Here is an 18,193-nt window from a genome sequence, read left to right as displayed (position 1 = left end):
GAGTGGAGAGTATGAGGAAAGGACTAAGCAACGTGGGGGAAGACACTCAGAGTCGCCTCTCAGAACGTGTTCAAGGCCATGCTGCCTGCAAGGTGGGTGGGTCCCGTTCTGCCACGAAACACGTGGAGCTACTCTCCGGGTAAGAGATTCTGACCACAGCCCCTCAGCGCGGGTCCTGTGAGGCCAGTCCCAGGACGGCGCGGGTCAAGTTCAGTAAGACAAAGCAGTGCGCAGTTGAGCTGAGTCTGATCTGATGAGCCCCGTGTGGACAGACGGAAGCGCGAGCTAGGCCCGAGGAAAGAACTCCCACAGTGGCATTCCATCTGCCAGGCTGACGGGGACAGCGCTTCTCACCATCAGCGCGTGTCCTAGAAACTGGGGTCAGGCTGACACAAGCCACCAGGCTCTCCACTCAGATGGGACCGTGCAAGGAGACACAGCCCACCGCCTGCTCTGCGGGCTCTCAGAACCCGGGGGCTGGCTGGTTAGGGCTATTCCAAGTCAGCGAGGCCGCAAATGCATGCCCCGCTCTGGACTCCCCAGGGAGCAAACACCTTCACAGAGGCCACCACAGGAAAACAGACAGCTGGGCTCATTTCTCCCCCTCCAGCAGCAACAAGGGGCAATTACCTGCGACTGAGACAGCGCCCCGGACCCCTTGCTCTCCTGGGACAGGAAGAAGCGCACGGACAGGAGCAGCTCCTGGATGCAGCAGCGGAACTCGTCCTCGTTCTGCCCGCCCGTGGCCAGGGAGAACAGCCTCCGGGACTGCACGATGTACTTGAACAGGTACTCTTGTGCCTGAAACGACATTTCCAGAACGTCCCTTCCCGCGGAGACCAGCAGTACTTATCGAACAGGGGCAGACGCGAGAACCCCGGCACCACATTCGATTTTCAGTGAGAGGTTTCAGCACGAAGGACATGGAGTTTGTCCAGCAGCGTTTATACACAGGAAGAGAGTTCTTCCTCTCTGACACTTCATGAGGGAAAACGCATAGGTCATCTGAAAACTCCACTGATGGTGGCCAGAGGGGAGGGGGCTGGGGACTGGGTGGGAAAGGGGGAGGGGTTGAGAGGCACAGAACTGTCAGGGGCTGTGACGGGCAGCTTAGGGAATGGGGTCGGTAATTCCATAGTCACCGTGTGGTGCCAGGTGGGCACTAGCCTTATAGGTGACGTGCGTGTCTAACCACTGTCGGCACACCTGAGACGAATGGAATAGGGAATGTCAACTGTAATGGGGACAAAAAGTTAAATACACTAAAAATAAGAATTCTGTCATGCTCCAGAAGTGTGACATGAAATGTTTCAATCCTCAGAGGTTTTTAAATTAACAAAGAGTCTGTTTACAGAAATGATTTTGCTTTGCTTGTAAGTACTCTTGCCACTTAGTATTTTCCCTGCAACCAGACCGAAATGACCAATTTATAACTAACAAAATGCTTGATTTATAAAACGTACACCTGTCTCCCTTCCCCTGCGGAGCGAATGGGGGGGTTCTCCCTAGGAGGGATCAGAAGGTGCCCAGCGCAGGTCCTGGACAACACCTTTAAGAGTCTGTGTTCTTTTTGGACATGTTGGCAAGTCAATTATCAGCCTCTCCAGAAGCAATTGAGTGTGCGGCCCAGAGGGGTGGACAGCGTGAAAGCAGGCGGCCCAGGCAGGCCTCGGGCTCCCTCGCTGGGATCCCAGCTGAGCCACCCACGCTCTCTGAAAATGGGAGACCCATCACCCGCAGACAGCATCTGTCGGGGTGCAAGTGCAAGAGCCAGGGGCCGCCAAGCCCAACTGCCCAGCCGCAGTCCTCTGTCCTACCCCGCCCTCCTGCCATCCCCAGAGGTCACTCCAGGTGCTCTGGAGCCCGGAGGAGGGATTCAGCCCCAAGCAGGTGCCAGTGGGGGAGCCCGGCAAAGTCCCAGTCCAACTTCACCTGCCCTGGTTCGGCCATAAAGTGAGCAAGGTCCTGGCACTAGAACCCCAGTGCCTGCCCCCTCCCGTCACCGTCTGCATGGGGGGCCTGCTCTCGGAGGCACTGCCACGCAGCAGCGCGTGGAACCCCAGTGTCCGTGTTACCTTCAGCACCTCCTGGATGTGCTCCTGCCGCTCCGCTTCCGTGACCCTGTCCACGTACCACTTGAGCACCTTGATGAGGTCTCTGGAACACGGGGAGACAGGTGAGCGAGGCGCAACGGCCCTGACTGCCAGTGCACGCCCCCAAGCCCAGCCCTTGTTCTCCTCACGAGGCCACGTTTTCTTTCTATCGGGCTGCTCTCGGTCACCCTTTTATCAGTCTGCAGGCTGAAGAGCAGCAGCTTTCCCGCCAATGAGGTCGCCCTCAGTCTGGACATATCCCCACAATCTGGCGGATTCTGGGAGCTTCCAAACAGGAGACCGCCAGGCCCAGGGGAAAGACTGGCCAAGGAAGTGCCGGGAAGTACAGCTGTCCCCGCCAACCCTGGCAACCACTGATCAAGATTTCCTGCTGGGTCCAGGGAAAGGGCTGGGTGAAATGTCCTGGGGGGGCCCGAGGTGAGCATCCCCACCTCAAATCCCACCCCCGGGACTCATCAAGCCAGGCCTCTGACCACAGGAAGAACAAGCTTAAGGTCACCATATGCCTCGGCAGGCGAAGGTCTAGAACAACTAAGTTTTATTGTTTGAAGAAACAGAAATTGAATTAACACTCTCCTCGCTAATTCTCAAGACTGCAGCCTCACTGGCCTGTGCTTGGTTTCCAGGAAACAGAGCGGTCTGTACAGCGCTCCCACGGGGAGAGCAATGCTTCCTGACCTCAGTGAGCTCTGACTGCCCGTGGCCCCGGCATAGGCCACTAGCGTTCTGCTTCCCTGGCCAACCATAAGCGATAGAAATGACACTCTTCATCTCCAGCTTCCATGACAATTTCTGTTGGAAGCAGGGACCCCTCGCGTGAGGGCCCAAATCGTACACTGAGTGGCAGACGCCAGCCCACATGTCTAAGCCACTTCGGCTGTCACATTTCACCCTCTGCAAAAATCACGTGGACAGGGGGTCAGATCTTGCAAAACTTGCGGCATCCGTGCAAATATCGGACGCAAACATCTCACACGCCCGGGAGGGAGAACCCCAGTTCACGGCAGCAAGCGCTCACCTGATTACTCCTAGCTTTCCCACCCCACCAGACAGGCGAACAGGGCAAGCCCTGAGCCCGTGCCCTGTCCACACACCTGGGGGTCCATGACTGTGCACGTACTCACCCATAGGTGCTTAAGGCATGAGCTAAAAACACGGCAGGAGAGCAGGGGGCACTGGAATGGGGAGATAAGGCACTGGACATACTACAGGGTGGAATTTAAGCAGAGCCAAAAACAGGGGAAAGGTGACTCATGGGACAGAGACAGAGACGCGGGAGCACGGCACCACCGCCTCCCTCTTAGCCCACGTGCGAGGTCTGAGCCGGCAGTGACGGCTGAGCAGTTCAGAGGGCAGCGACAACCACGGGGTAGAGCCCATGACCGGACCACCTGCAGCCACGGCCCAGGTCTTCGTGCTACTGGCACAGAGGGTGGTGCCAGGCATGCAGTGGGCACCCGATAGGAAGAGATGGATGAACGAATGAATTCACAAAGATTTGAAGGCAAAGGCTGTTCTCCCTTCACTATTTCATCATACTGACACCCAGAGTTGCTCAGAAGTGAGGTGACTGCATGAGGTTCTTGGCGGCCAAGGGGAAAAATAACTAGATATCGCAGACCAAAGATTCTCAGGTGAGGTAGAGACAGGAAGAACATGCTTTAGGAATAGAATTCGGAAAGTTCTATTTTGTTCTCTTGATCAAAATAAATTCCAGCCATTAAAACAAGGTGTGTGAGGAAGGAAGATACTGTCTCAAGAGACAGTTCAGTGGCTGTGCTTGGTGTCTCTGCTCGCCCCCTTTTCAATGCCTCCGCCAGGCAGACATTGAAACTGCAGAGAAACTGCTTCGAAACCAACCTCGGGAGACGGGGTCTCACCTGTACGCGAGCGCCCCGGCAAAATGACTCTCTATGTACGTGTCCATGACAGGCCTGAAGTGATGGAATTTGCTGTCTTGCAGCAAATTTATTATGTGAACCTAAAAAGAAAATTGAGCTTTGTAAAACCGAAGGCAAACCAAGACGTTTTTATTCTTTTTCAGTGAACTCTCACATATGAAGCGTACGTTTCTGAAACAGCCTTCGTGAAGACTGAGAGACAATGTTGTTAAGATGTAGTTACAGTGAATGTAAACTCACCAAAGAGTCAAACACTTTCGACCCATATTTTTGGGAGTTTTCATCTAAAATTCCGAATAAGGTATCCAGGGTGTCTTGCAGAAACTGTCGGGAAAAGAAGAAGGAAAGGAACCTGTCAGGTAGCATCCGTCCCTCCCCTCCAGACACCCCTGGTCCCGTGAGCTGCCGAGGGGGTGACGCGCCCCGTGTACCTTCACTATCTCCGAGCCGTCGATTTCTTTTAATTTCGAGAGGCAGCCTGTGATCTTGTCTGGGTGGGTTCTCCACTTCAGAAGATCGAGCATGTCACCTTCCCAAGCAGAAAGAAAAGGAATCGTCTTCCTAGAGGCCAGCCTCTCCCAGCCAAGTGTTCTGCTGGTTAAAGCTGAACTCCTCCGCACGGTGCCCACCGGTCACCCGAGCAGCAGGCTGCCCCGCACCATGACCAGCTCTCTGAGGTGGCGTTTTGGCATCTACTAGTACATTCTAACGACATCTCCCTTCCCAGTGGTCTCGACTTACAAACTCCCACCCATCCTCTGGCTCCCAAGCGAGCGGTGGCTTTGTCTATAAAGTCTGTCCTGGAACATTCCGGACTGAGCCAACAGCCACTTCGGCATGCTGCCAGGTCATAGCAGCATTCATCCCCCTCTTACAGCTGTCTGTCTGTCCCACCAGACTGCAGACCCGAGACACGGCCGGGCTGTCCTCCCAGCCTGTAGTGGGCGCAGCCCTGCGGTGGGCCATTGATAAGTATTTGTTGAGTCATTTTCTGCCTCCTCCCAGTAACATGGCAGTTTCTTTTTTTCAGTCCTCACTCAAGGATGTGTTTATTGGGTTTTTTGGAGAGAGTGAAACATCAATGTGAGAAAGAAACATTCATTGGTTGCCTCCCGTTCAATCCCCTACTGGGTATTGAACCGTTACCTAGGTCATGTGCCCTGACCAAGATCGAACTCACAACCTTCTGGAGCGTGGGATGATGCTCCAAGCAACTGAGCCACCCGGCCAGGGCTACAGTGGGAGTTTCTTGAGTGTTGGGAATGTGCTTCACTCACACTGGCCCCAGCTCTGCCCAAACCAACCCCACAGGCATGAAAGCCTTCTTGACAATGTGACTCAAACCTAGCAGGACGAGAAGGTCCCTAGAGAGGGATGACAAGCCTGGCCAGCAGTCAGATCACCTACAGGCCCTCAGACCTGAGGGGCCGGGTCCCGGACTCCACAGCTATCTCCAACCCACACGGGACCCCGCTCCTCGGTTTCCTCGCTTCCTACACTAACAGCACTTGGGTTTGTCCTGGGAAGGGGTGGGAACGCGAACAAAGGCGTCCGTCTGTTCCCAGTGCACAAGTCAGCAGGGCTGCAGAGCCTGAGGCTCCAGAGGGAGCAGGGAGACTGCAGAGCAGGAAGAAGGGACAAGGCTCAAGGATGCAGTGGTGCAGGAGGCCAGGGACCCGCAGGGCCAAGGCCAGAGCAGCCGAGAGAGACAGAGAGAGAGAGAGAGACAGAGAGAGAGACAGAGAGCAAGCGAGCGAGCGAGCTTTGCAGGCCTAACAGGGAGAAACCCACTTCACAGAATGTGTTTCTGGAGAGACCCAGAGGTACGTGCTGGGAGACAGAAAGACCAATGTGGAAACAAGATCCCCAAATTAAACAAAAAACAAACAATCGACAAGAAACCAAGGCAGCAGGTATGACGAGACACAAAATACGCCACAAACAGAGATGAGACAAAAGCATCTGAACCGTGGGAGGAAAGAACGACAACCTTCCCCCCAGCCAGATTCAAGAGAACAACTTCCCAACACACGTAAAAGAAAGAAATTTAGTCCCAGGAACGTCTGTCTACAGCACACAGAGATGCAAGCAGAAGGACAATTTCAAGTAAGAAAAAGAAGGGAATGTAAAAAAATACCGACTTTGAAAAAAGATGGAAGGTGTTTTCGTAACAGAAAAACCTGGAAATCCTTAATGCTTGTGTTTAACTCAAACATCCTGGAGGAGCGATGGAGACCTTTTTAGAGAGGGCCAGTTATATGTGAACTTCTGCTGTTTCCATGGAGTGAGGTGCCCAGGGGTGGGGCGCACACCGGACACCCTCCTGCCTGTGGGCTCCCGGGTCCTGCCCCTGCCCAGCATCAGGACGCCTCCCCTGGAGGTGGCTCCTCCTGGAACCGAAGGTATCTCCCTTCCTGTTCACTCTCCTCCCACTCTGCCACCCTCTAACTGTCCCCACGCTCCTACCTTCTCCCTGGCCCTCGAAGTGGGGGGTGAGAGGGCCATGGCCAGAGGCCATTGTGGGAAACCAGGCAGAGCTGGAAAGAGATGGCCAGGGTGCAGACAGACCAAGGGGGCTGTTCATCTTCCCTACAACAGGTCTCATGCATCTCTATGCTGCTTGTGATAGGGGACTCAAGAGTTGGAAAATTTCAGTTTAAGGAAAACAGTTACTAAGCCCAGTAGGTAATGCACACGTGACAACTATTGTTTCAGGAACTCTCAGGAGAGACAGCCGACCTCCTGGGGCACTGCTCAGGATGACCGCCTGGGGACAAGTGGAGGCACCCAGGCCATTATGCTGCAGGGAGAGACAGGTGACTGCTCCTGGGAACAGCTAACTGCCCAGCGCGAGAATGCTGCAGTTTCCTTTTATCTAATTTCCCCCGAATTTCAACCCCCCTCATAGCTTGTATATTCCCCGTTATAAACAGGCTGGCTTGGAAGGAAATGTAAGACGGGCTGTTAGGGTGCGAACCCACCATCTTCTCAGATCTGAATAAAGTGCCCATAAAGATTCAATCCCTGTCTCTGCTTATTGGGGTCGGTATGTGACAGGCAGCATGAATGCTGGTGTCCTTTCTGGTTTCACTTGATCTGGAGCAAAAGGAGTAAAGGAGCGAGTCTGTCTGGACATAATTCATCACGTAGGCACAGTCCTCAGTCTAGTCGAAGCCATCATCTCTTGGCTCTCCAGTTTAGCCGTTTGAGGCTACATTGTTGCAAATTGGGAGCTATGACCTACTACTGAAAATGTGAATTTTATATATTCCACTCAATATGCACTCAATGTCTAACCTGCAGGCAGCTGTAAAACAGGTAGACCACAGGATCTTCGCTCTATTTTTTTTTTTTAAATCACAGTCTCAGGAAGAGATGGGACGAGCCACCCGCCCATCACTTCAGGGGGAGCAGGGCTTGTGGGGAAGTCAGTAACTGAACAATCGTCAGACGACGTTTAAAGACTGCTTTTCTTTTTTCTCAACAGTTTAAAAAGTTGCGTTTCCTAACCCAAGGTAACAAAGAAGTAAAATAATTTCTTCCCTGATCCCTACTCTTAAGAAGCCTAAAATATCTACCTGGCCTGGCAATGACGGAGGTCCAGCCGCTGCAAAACAACGCTGCTAACAGAGCGTGCAGCCAGACACGCAGCAGGAGCCTGCAGTGCAAATGTGCCCTAGGAAACGGTTCCTGGAGGCCACATTGCTTCCTGAACGCCCAGTGGTAACGGACATGGGACTTGCATATTTCCCAAGTGGAGGGAAATGAATAGAAAGCAATTGCAATTTGGATCTGGGTTACTTATAGACAGAGATGCGTGGAGCACGCGAATTTCAGAAAGATCAACTGACTTCCTTCCTCCTTCCCATCTCTTTGAAATACGCCCACGAGGAAAGACTCATTTCCCTGGCTCATTTTGAGCTGTCTTATGTTGACACGGTTAATTACAGCCAAAATGATAATTAAGCACTTATACGCCTTCTATACTGTGAGATGTTTAATATAATGATTGCACCAACAGTTTATTTACCCACATCTACCTGAAAATGTTCTTTGCTTTTTACAAAACAGCAACTTTCAGTGCTGAGGATTTGGTTCTGTCTTACGTTCACAACTCCGTCACATGCTAAACCCAAGAACTGGAACAACTGAAGGAGGAAGGACTAAACATTTTAATGGCAGACAATCCATTTTTAGGGTTATTTGTGTGGCTGGCAGAATAACGGCCCCCAAATGCCTCTGTCCCAGTCCCTGGAACCTGTGAATATGTTTACCTTACATGGCAAAAGAGATGTTATAGGTGTGATTCAACTTGAGTACTTAAACTAGGGGGGGGAGCCTGGATTAGCCAGTGTGGCTCAGTAGGTTGGGTGTCTTCCTGCAAACTGAAAGGTCATCAGTTCGATTCCCAGTCAGGGCACATGCCTGGGTTGCAGGTTCCTTCCCCAGTCGGGGTGATAACAGATGGCAACCAATTGATGTTTCTCTCCCTCTCTTTCTCCCTCCCTCCCCCTCTCTCTAAACAAAAAGCAACAAACCGATGGAAGATGGTCAGAGACAGACAGAGCTGAGAAGATGGGGAAGGAGCCACAGGCGAAGGAATGCAGGTGGGCCCTAGAGGCTACAGGGGTAGGCAGAAGGCTCCCCCCCTTGAGCTGCAGGAAGAAAAACTGCCCTGTTCCTGGCTCCTGGGTTTTAGCCCAGTGAAACTACTCCAGACTCTTGACAGAATTGTAAAGTAATAGATTCCTGTTGTTTTAAGCAGTAAGTTTACAGTTATTGTTACAACGGCAGGATATAACTAATAAATCTGCAACTATCCTACCGGAGACAATCAGCGAAATGTGCACCTATGCTCCATAACTGATACACAACCAACCTACAGAGCATGAATCAAAGCTTTGTCTACGGGAGTCGAGAACAGGCCGACTTTGTGACCTTCATAACCTCTATGGGGTAGACTGGCCCCCTAAAAAATACCTGAGGTTTGGCGAATGCTTTATGATCATTACGAAATTACGCCAATGCAAGGCTTACTTAAGCGTGATCATTAACCACTGAATTCTGATAAAGTCTGGTATAACTTGACATCTCTTAACTTGGTGGTAACAACCCTCAGTCAAGCTTCCCAAAAATAGATCATGCAGTTGATTTTTAAAAATACTCCAAACATGCTTTGGAAGGGGAGAACCCAAAACCAATGCAAACGTGAAAGAACCATTTGTCCAGGTCCCGTGTATGTAAACAGAGAATTGGGTGAGAAACTGAGAGGCACCTTGAAAGCGGTCAGAAGTGACACGCTACTTTTTGCCTGATGCCTAAGAAGAGAAACACATTCCAGCTGCACACGCTGCTCTGAGCCTCGGAAGAAATCCAGGAGCTCGTACAGATGTTTGGTCCCAGGAGCATTTTACAACACAATACTTTCCTGTGACGTGATTCTCAACGTAACCAACCTGACTTACTGGCACGGCTTTCAGGATGCCGCGAGACGCTTTATGGGGCGAACGTGAAGCACTCAAAAACCCGTTTAATTTACTGCCTGTGTCAGACACTGTTTTCACGACGAGTCTCCAAGAAGAACCTCTTGTGTTTTGAACTATAACTTGCTAAACTGGCACAAAAAGGAATGCTAGACCAGAAAAGCCTATCATCTAATTAAACAAAAACAGCCTTTCCTCTAAAGCCTGCAATTAGCACTGCTTATGGAGAGAGGAAGGGGGTGGTATTCCTCGTCTTGTATTATATCCTTCTTTTCCGTGAAGCAGCTGGGTTTTAAGGGTCGACGTGAAGAGCTGTGTGCTTGGGTCCTGACGCTGGGGCAGTTATGTGGCCCTTGCATGACGTGCATTTAACAGGCCAGCGGGCCACACCGAAGCGCCAACCACTTCTCCAGTGCGAGGTTCTGGGTGGCGACACGGGCATTCACTGAACACACCTGCCAAACCCGCCAGCGGGTTCTCACAGGGCCTTTCAAACGGAAGAGCGTCTACGTTACCGTTTTGTGTGAGCTTCGTGGAGCAGAGGAAAGAGGTGACCCAGAAAGACTCCTTTGTGGCCTTCACGGCCTGACTGCTGTTTCCCAGGAGGAGGCCCTTGGAGAAGGGCAGTTTGAGGTAGCGGGCGGCGTCCTGCAGATTCGTGTTTTCTTCGCACTGTCGAAGACATCAACACGGGGGCAGGGAGGAAGGGACCGCATGAGAATTGTTAAGCATAATTTCCACCCCTAGGGGTTACCAACTGGGGAATATCCCAAACAGCATCGCAGATACTGGTTTTTAAGAAAATGCAGCAAAAATGTGTAAAAGGAACAGAGCTCAGCTGTTGGACTGGGACCACCGACTGGGTTTGAATCCCAGCTCCATTACTTCCCACACAAGCGACTGTGCCCAGTCTCCTAACCCCTTGGGACTTCGTGTCTATCTCGAAAACCTCATGTGGTCGTAAGCAGAACACAAAAAAGCCTTGAACACCATGCCTGATACGTGGGGAGCACTCAGGAAGTCTTATTTGCGGTGATCACAGAGTGTGGAAAAACAATGCTTACAGTCGTTCACCGTCTCATCTGATGCAGCGTCTCAACAATGCCTTACTTTGAAAATAGTGACTACGGAAAGAGTACTTCTCTTTCTAGTAGTCCCACTGCGCAAGGGGAACCCCTCCTGGGGGACGGAGCTCCCAGCACAGGGGCGGGTGGGGGCTGGGCTGTCATTGCACCCAAGTGGGGTGCTGCAGGGAGCGACCTCACGGTCCCCTCCCAGAGATGCTGAACCGGACCCTGCCACCCCTCCAGGCTCCACGTGCGCCTCACCGGGAACACAGGGTCAGAGCAACAGGCTGAACACCCCTGTGGGGAGCCACCTGACCGACCCAGGACAGGGCGCCTCCGAAGGGGCCAGGCGCTGTCTCTTCAGGTCACGAGTGCTGAGTGAGCAAGGGGATGTCAGAGACAGGCAGCTAGATGCCACTGTCGGTCCCAGAGCTAAACACATCTGCTGAAAGGGCTGTCTTTTCAGATTTACACATGGACTAAGTTCTAGAGGAAATAAAAGTTTAGTGATTGGAAAACCATTCAATGGAAGAGTAGATTTTATAATATATGTATATGCAATAAAGCAACTAAGATGCCCTTCCATTGAGGAACGGATAAACTGTGGTCCACCCTGAAAGAGAACAGTGTTCGGTGCTAAAAAGCAGTAAGTTACCAAGTCATGAAAACACGTGGAGGAAACGCAGACGCGTGTCACTAGGAGAAAGAAGCCAGTCTTGCAAAGGCTACGATCTGAATGACTCCGGCTCTATGACCTCCTGGGAAGGGCAAATTAACGGGGACAGCAAAACCGTCAGTGGGGGCCGGGGTTTGGGTGGGGAGGGGCACGGACAGGCAGAGCACAGAGGAGTTTTAGGGCAGCATGTGTGGCACTGTAACGGACATATGTCACTATACATTTACTAATTTAATAAAAGGAGTTAATTTATTACAAGTTAGAGAGGAGGGAGGCAGGAAGGAGCCCTCTGCTTCACTGCCCGGCAGAGTGGGCTCAGAATGGACCGGAGAGAGGGCTCGCCGGCTCGGACAGAACAAAACGCGGTGGCCGTCAGCCCTCACGCTCTTTGAGATTTTAGACCCTACCTGACCGTCTATTCTTTGCCCAGACTCATGACTGCTCGGTACAGTGATGAAGGATGCACCGTGGTTCTGACCACCGTCCTAGACACGTGACAGAGAACTGTGATGGCCGGTCACAGACAATGCTCCGGGAATGTGACATCTGCAATAATGCAGGCTCGGTGATTAAAAGATGGACATCCACAAGGTATTCAAAAATAAACTAGCACAGAGCCCCGGCTGGTGTGGCTCGCTGGGGTGGGAGTCCTCCCACAGGCCAAAAAGTTGCCGCTTCCATGCCTGCTCAGTGCACATGCCCGGGCTGTGGGCCAGGTCCCCAGTTAGGGCGGTGGGGGAAGCAGCCAATCAGTGTTTCTCTCCCTCTCTTTCTCTCTCCCTTCCTCTCTCTCTCAAAATAAATTAATAAAATCTTTAGAAAATATATAACTGATACATAAATTAATATTAATCAGATGAAGGGGTCTGTCATTTGCGGGGAGTAAAGAATTAAAAAATACAGTCAGTTCGACAATCGGGTTGGACCGAATGTTACCAGTTAGTCAAAACCAGATTGAAACTGTTATAGCAGCAAAATAACCCCTTTTAGGGGCTCTCAGTACAATTAGCCATGCTTAACGTCATTATTAAACACGTATTCAGTTCCTACTGGTTGCCAGTCCTTGAACTCAGCATTAAGAAGGTCACAAGTCCCTTGTCCTCCAGGGTCCCCTGTGAGCACTGAGTACAGAGCTGTGCGAAAGACCGCCAGACTGCAGCTCTGCCAGGGACAGGGCGGAGGCCCACAGAACGGGGCAATTTTGCCCCCTCCCCAACAACGGGGGGCTGGCTCACCAAGAGGGCCAGGGAGGCAAAGGCACACGATGGGGAGCAGCCGCACACAGGAAGGCGCTGGGGCAAGGCACAGGTGTGTGAGCCACGGAGACAGGGCAGCTCGATGTCACCGGACTGGCTCCCTGCCAGAGCAATGACACCAGTGGAGAAACTTGTGAAACCACAGTTTGGTGTGCAGTCCTGAGCCATGGTGAGTCTGGTTTCAGCAAACGTGCTGTGATTGTGTAAGACGTTAACACAAGGAGAAGCTGGTGAAGGCACACAGGAACTTTCTGTGCTACTTTTGCCATGCTTCTGGAAGTCAGATATCTGCTCAAAAACAAGCACAGGCGTATTCAGACGACTGTACGTAGCTGAGCATGGCTGGAGCGTAGGGGCTCCCCTGGACCTCTCATTTAAGAGAATCCCGAGGTGACCCCGATGGCCGCCTCTGGTTTCAGTTCCCTGGGTTACAGGACCATCCAGGAGGCGAGACTGAGCCGTCATGCAGCCAACGGCTCAGATACGGAGGGTGAGGTGACAAGTCAAGATGAAGGGCCGGTGTCTGTCACAGCAGAAGTGACGATGGAGGAGGGATAAACACCTTCATTTGGGATGTGCCGAGCTTGAGGTGTCTCTGGCTAATCCGACAGAAAGTGTTCAAGAGGCTGCTCAGAGTTCCCGGCTGGAAACGCAGATCTGGCCGCCAGGAGCTGAGCTGTGGCAAGTGGACCATGGGCGTGGACGAGATGGGTCCCAAGTGTGGGAGAGACAGAGAGCATCAAAGGAGAAAAGCCACGGCCACGCCAGCCTGTACAGCGCGGGAGAGACAGAGAGCCCTCCCGGGAGAAGAAGCAGGGCACACAGGACCACACTCCCTGGCACACAGCAGGCAGGACAAGGCGTGTGAGATTTCCCAGAAGAAGGGCAATCAAGGCAGTGACACATGACAGGGAAGTCGGGTAAGGGCCGATTCTGAAAGAGGCTTTAACCCCCAGGTCGGCGCCGAGGACTTTGAGGGAGAAACTCCATTTGAGCAGCAGGGGCAGAAGCAGCCTGGGGAACAAACGGGGTACAAAAAAGCAGAGACAGGGCCTGAACAGTGGCTTTTCATGCAGGCTGGCTGTGACAGGGAGGGGTCACAGAGGGTGGGTGCCACTAACGAGTTTTTATTTTTGCTTTAAAGGAAAAGATGCGGGTATGTCTATACTGAGAGAAAACTGCAGAAGGGAGGAAGCAGTTATCGACACAGAAGGAAGAGGGCACGCGGGCAGGGGCAGGGTCTGGGGGTCAGGGGGGCGGGAGGGAGGAAGATCCTGAAGGAAGCAGGTGGGAAACTCAGCCTCGGGGAGGAGGAGTCTCCCTGCAGCCCTCAGGACAGGAAGCAGGAAGGAAGCGGAGGATGCAGCCGTGCTTGCAGGTGGCAAGGGAGAGCGCACAGGACGTGTGAGGGATGTTCCTGTCTGGTGTCTGGCGGCTTCTGTCTTCTCTGGTAAGTAGACAGGAAGTGGTGGGGTAGGCAGAATGGTAGAGCCCATAAATGGCTCCCTCGAGGACAGGGAAGGAAGGAGCTGATTGGTTCGCCTGCAGTGTTGAGGGTCCTGCATCTCCATCCACCAGGCTGACCCTGACCTGGAACAACAGTATAATCTCCTCCAGTAATGCTCAACTGCCTGGGACTGGACGGGGGACGGCACAGGGGATGGGACGGGGGATGGGACGGGGCAAAGTTGACAGGCTGACCCAGGGCTGGTTTTCCTTCCCATGCAGGCGTAGCAGAACTAAAGAAAAGACAGTCAGGTGAGTCTACTGAGAAGAAGATGGAAGAAACAGGTATGGTCAGAAAACTGGAAGGCTGAAAGACCACGTCAGAATACTGGGAATTTAAGATTTTTGATTAGAAGTGGTTCTGAATAATTCCATCCATCCATCCACCAGCCTTGCATCCATCCATCATTTATTTAGCACCTAAGTGGGGGGTCCTGCTGGCAGGGGATGAAGCAAGGCCCAAGGAAAAGCAAAACACAAAGAAACGTCACTGGAGTTGAAGTGACCAAAAAACAAGAAGATGTGGCATTGGGCAGGTCCACCAGCAGAAGGCAGCCTTGAACTAGGGGCTGAGCTGAGTGTGGGAAAGTAAACATCCACCCACAGACTCCTGTAGGGTAGGCCAGGGCATTAAATGAACCCCTCCCCTCCCCAACCAGGAAACAGGATCGTCCTCTGTTTGGCTGGTGTCTTACCTGGCCCTTCTCCTGCTCAGATGCTCTAGGTTGGGAAGCCAATAAATCGCACTGTAAGGAATCGATTCTCTCATAAGCAAGACCCCAGCCTGGCCGAGCTGGGCCACTGTGGTGATGTTAATCAACAATGATGAATTTGCCTCAAAGGCGGACTGTATCATTATTGTTATTATTCGTATCTGTTTGCTTGTTCAGTTGTTTGCTGACGGCACACACATACGTACACTCATCCATTCATACATGAATACTGGGCCCGGAGGCGTCCTGAATAGGTGTCCCAGCGAAAACACTCCTTCCATGGAAGGGTCAGAAGGGGCACTTGAGCACACAGCCCCTCAGTCCCACCCTCCTTTTCTGGATCCGCCCATCATTCTCTTGAAGAGACTTGACTTTCAGAAAATGAATTCTCTTATGCTCATTATTTCAGTCTCTTTCCTTAACTTGTTTCCCAGCAGGTAGCTGGAGAGGGGTAGCCAAAAATACTCCTACCAAGTGAGAGAAGACGACGATCCTACCAGAATGCAGTGAAAGAACGAAACTTACTAAGATCACACACTTTTTAGAGCATTTTTCCCATCTCTTACCACCCCTTGCTTTTATAGATGGTATTCGTCAACAAACGACACAGAATATGCTTAAAAAATGTAAGACAATGTTTCTTTAAAACCTTACTATAAACATGAAAGTCAAGGTTACATGACAGGAAAATGGTCTGTAGTTAGATAAAACTCCAGAATTAAAGGGCATGAAACTAACTTGCGGTCTCCTCCAATGTTTGTTTCTTCAAAATGAATAAAAGCTTTAATGTTATAAAATAACACCTGACCACTAACGACAAACAAGCAATGTAAAAATAAAACTCAAGTTAGTGTTAATATTTTAGGACACCTTTGCAAGCACCTCTCTATGTAAATACACACATGTTGGGGTTATTCTGGGTTGCTTATGTGTATATATATAAATATATTTTATGTGCATGTTTATAAACATGAATATATGATTCTATAAAATGTGGTTTATCAGTATAGCATGAACATTTTTCTATGCATACAAAAATGTCCACTGAACATTATTTCAATCAATACGTAGCATTTCAATCATTGCATGTTATTTAACCAGACCTGTGTTATTAGTAACTTTCCACGTTTTAAGGAATCTGCAATGATCACCCTCAGATCATCTTGGCCCACCTCGTCTGAGTATCCTCTTCCTGTAAACACCAGGATGTGGGAGGGCTGAGTCCAAGGGCGCACCCATCGAAAATGACCTACGTGTCACCACACTGCCCTCCAGAAAGACAATACCATTCACGTTCCCTCTGTAAAGGCAAGAGGGGGTTCATGGTCCCCGTAATCTTCCCGTCCAATTCTGGGCTTTAAAAATCTTTACCAGGAACAGGCCAAAAGATTTCCTATTTTTTAACTTATGTTTCTTTGATTATTCATATATTTTATATGCCTGTATTTACTAGTTTTGAATAGCCTGTTTGTAGCATTTATCAATTTTTCTTTCTTTACCGATCTGTGATAATTCGTGGTGAATTGGGAATCACCACCCTTTGTAAACTGTCTCACAGCTGTGCTTGTTCGGCACGTGTCTTTCAGCCTTAATCACGATGGCTTTATCCATAAGGAAGTTTAGATTTTATGTAGCCCAGTTCGCAATTTTCTGCAGTTGTTTCTAACATTGGTGCCAACCCGTGCAAAGTATCATCAAAATGTTCACTCACAGTTTTAAGGCTCTTCTGGTTTTATGTTTTTACACTAAATCTGGAGTTGGAATCTAGCTCTTCCTCTGCTCCCGATGTCCAACTGGTCCCCTCAACACCTTACTGAGTGGGCTACGTGTTTCACCCAGTCATTTGAAATCCACTCCTCCCTCATCTCTTTTCCCCTAGTTTTTTAAAAAACAATGAAGTTCAAAGTTGCAATTATCAGCAGGCCGTGTGTCTTCCTGCCACGCAGAGGAAGGCTCCGCATTATGCCCAAAATCCGGTTCCCTAATCATACACTGCTGGGCCTTTCGCTGAGACTGAGCTTGCTGGCTCAGCTCTGTCCTCAGCTAGACCCAGAACAAAAGTCGTATGCTTGGCGAGTGTCCTACACCTGTTTAAATGAGCCTCACAGTACAGCCCTAACCTGACACGACTTGGGCCTGCAGGGCTTTCCTGGGGAGCTAAGGCTTCCCCGGGGACCCGCACCCTGCAGGTCTGCCCTAGATGGGCCAGTCCACGGACACCATCCTGAGCCTCCTCTGAGGTTGGGCGAGGTCATTGGGAACACCTGCCCTTTAAACTGTTCCAGCTCAAATAAATTCTCCTCTGCTTTAGGGATCAGAATTTGGACCCTCAGTGACAATCCAGGCATAGGCTTGAGAGGATTCAAAGCTGTGTTTCTGAGAAAAGTTTGGCCCTGCTCACGGGCAGCCAGCCCACAGGCCCTCTGTTATGGGAGTAGAACGGCTCTCTGTCTGGGAGCCCGGAGCAGCTGGCTTCCTCACTGCTCCCACGGAGGAGCAGGCTCCGCCCCCTGCCCGCCTGGCATTTCCAGTGCAGGAAGGTCTCGGGGCAGCAATGAGACTCTTGGTATATTCTCTCCAGAGTCACTTAGAAGTGTGAACCTGAACTCCACCGGAAACTTAGCACCAGCCCCAAACACCCCCCAATCCACAGGCAGTGAGTCCACCCCTGATTTGCCATCAAGCAGGATTCTTTCTCCTCTGTGACACTGGTCACCCGGGCTCCCAGTGGAAGGACCCCGCTCTGTGCTTTCTGAGTTACGGTTTCATGTTCCACAGAGGCAACGTCACGGACATGTGGACAGAGCACGGCCATGTCTTTCGGAAAACTGTTCCTGAAGATGCTGCCTGTCACATCCTACATCTCACCAAAGCGGCCTGTCACCTAACCGTGAGGTGACCGACTTAGGTGGCTGGGACATGGAGCTCCTCAGTTGCTTTTATTGCTTCCTCCGCTTCAAAGTGTGTTTGTCTTTGTATTTTAACTCTGTGAGCACTTTGAAGTCACTCTTCAAAGCAGAGGCAATGACCAGTATTCTCAGATGACAGCTAAGGACCCGTGCTTTGTGAATTTTCCTTCCATTGCCTACTATGGTATATACTTCATCCCCAATGTTCTCAGGACAAATTTTGATGCAAACAATAGAGAGAAAGAACCGCTGAAGTTATCAAATCGCAGTACAGCCGCCCTCTGCTTGCTCAGGGAGAATAGCAGTAGGGAAAATGCACCACTGACCTTGGAAAGCTACCTCTGGGGGATGGGGCTCCAGATAAGAAGGCTCAAGATAAGTAGGCGTGTGAGAACCTATTGGTAAATCTTACTTAATCCCATCATAACAATGGAAAGGACTCTGAGGTCTACCCAGAACCCCAACACTTAAATTTAGACAGAGAAACAGATCACCTTTAAAATGTTTTCGAATACGACACAGAATATAGAAATAATACTTTTTCTAAAAAAAGCACTCTCCCTGCCAG

General features: G+C 50.9%; 1 protein-coding gene across 2 annotated transcripts in view; it reads right to left on the bottom strand.

Annotated features, from left to right (window-relative positions):
- The window catches only part of DOCK4 (dedicator of cytokinesis 4), a 318,642-nt gene that overhangs the window by 88,883 nt on the left and 211,566 nt on the right, over positions 1-18,193 (bottom strand). For both annotated transcript variants that reach the window (XM_045197367.2, XM_045197368.2), the window contains exons 17-22: positions 10,014-10,170; positions 4,447-4,544; positions 4,256-4,339; positions 3,995-4,095; positions 2,076-2,157; positions 631-801 (exon numbers count right to left, since the gene is read on the bottom strand). In XM_045197367.2, coding sequence (XP_045053302.2) covers positions 631-801; positions 2,076-2,157; positions 3,995-4,095; positions 4,256-4,339; positions 4,447-4,544; positions 10,014-10,170 — 693 coding nt within the window. The remainder of the gene's footprint in view (positions 1-630; positions 802-2,075; positions 2,158-3,994; positions 4,096-4,255; positions 4,340-4,446; positions 4,545-10,013; positions 10,171-18,193) is intronic.

This window comes from Desmodus rotundus, chromosome 6 (assembly GCF_022682495.2).
Source record: "Desmodus rotundus isolate HL8 chromosome 6, HLdesRot8A.1, whole genome shotgun sequence".
In the NCBI taxonomy this organism is placed as follows: Eukaryota; Metazoa; Chordata; class Mammalia; order Chiroptera; family Phyllostomidae; genus Desmodus; species Desmodus rotundus.
This window is presented reverse-complemented; position numbering and strand designations above follow the sequence as displayed.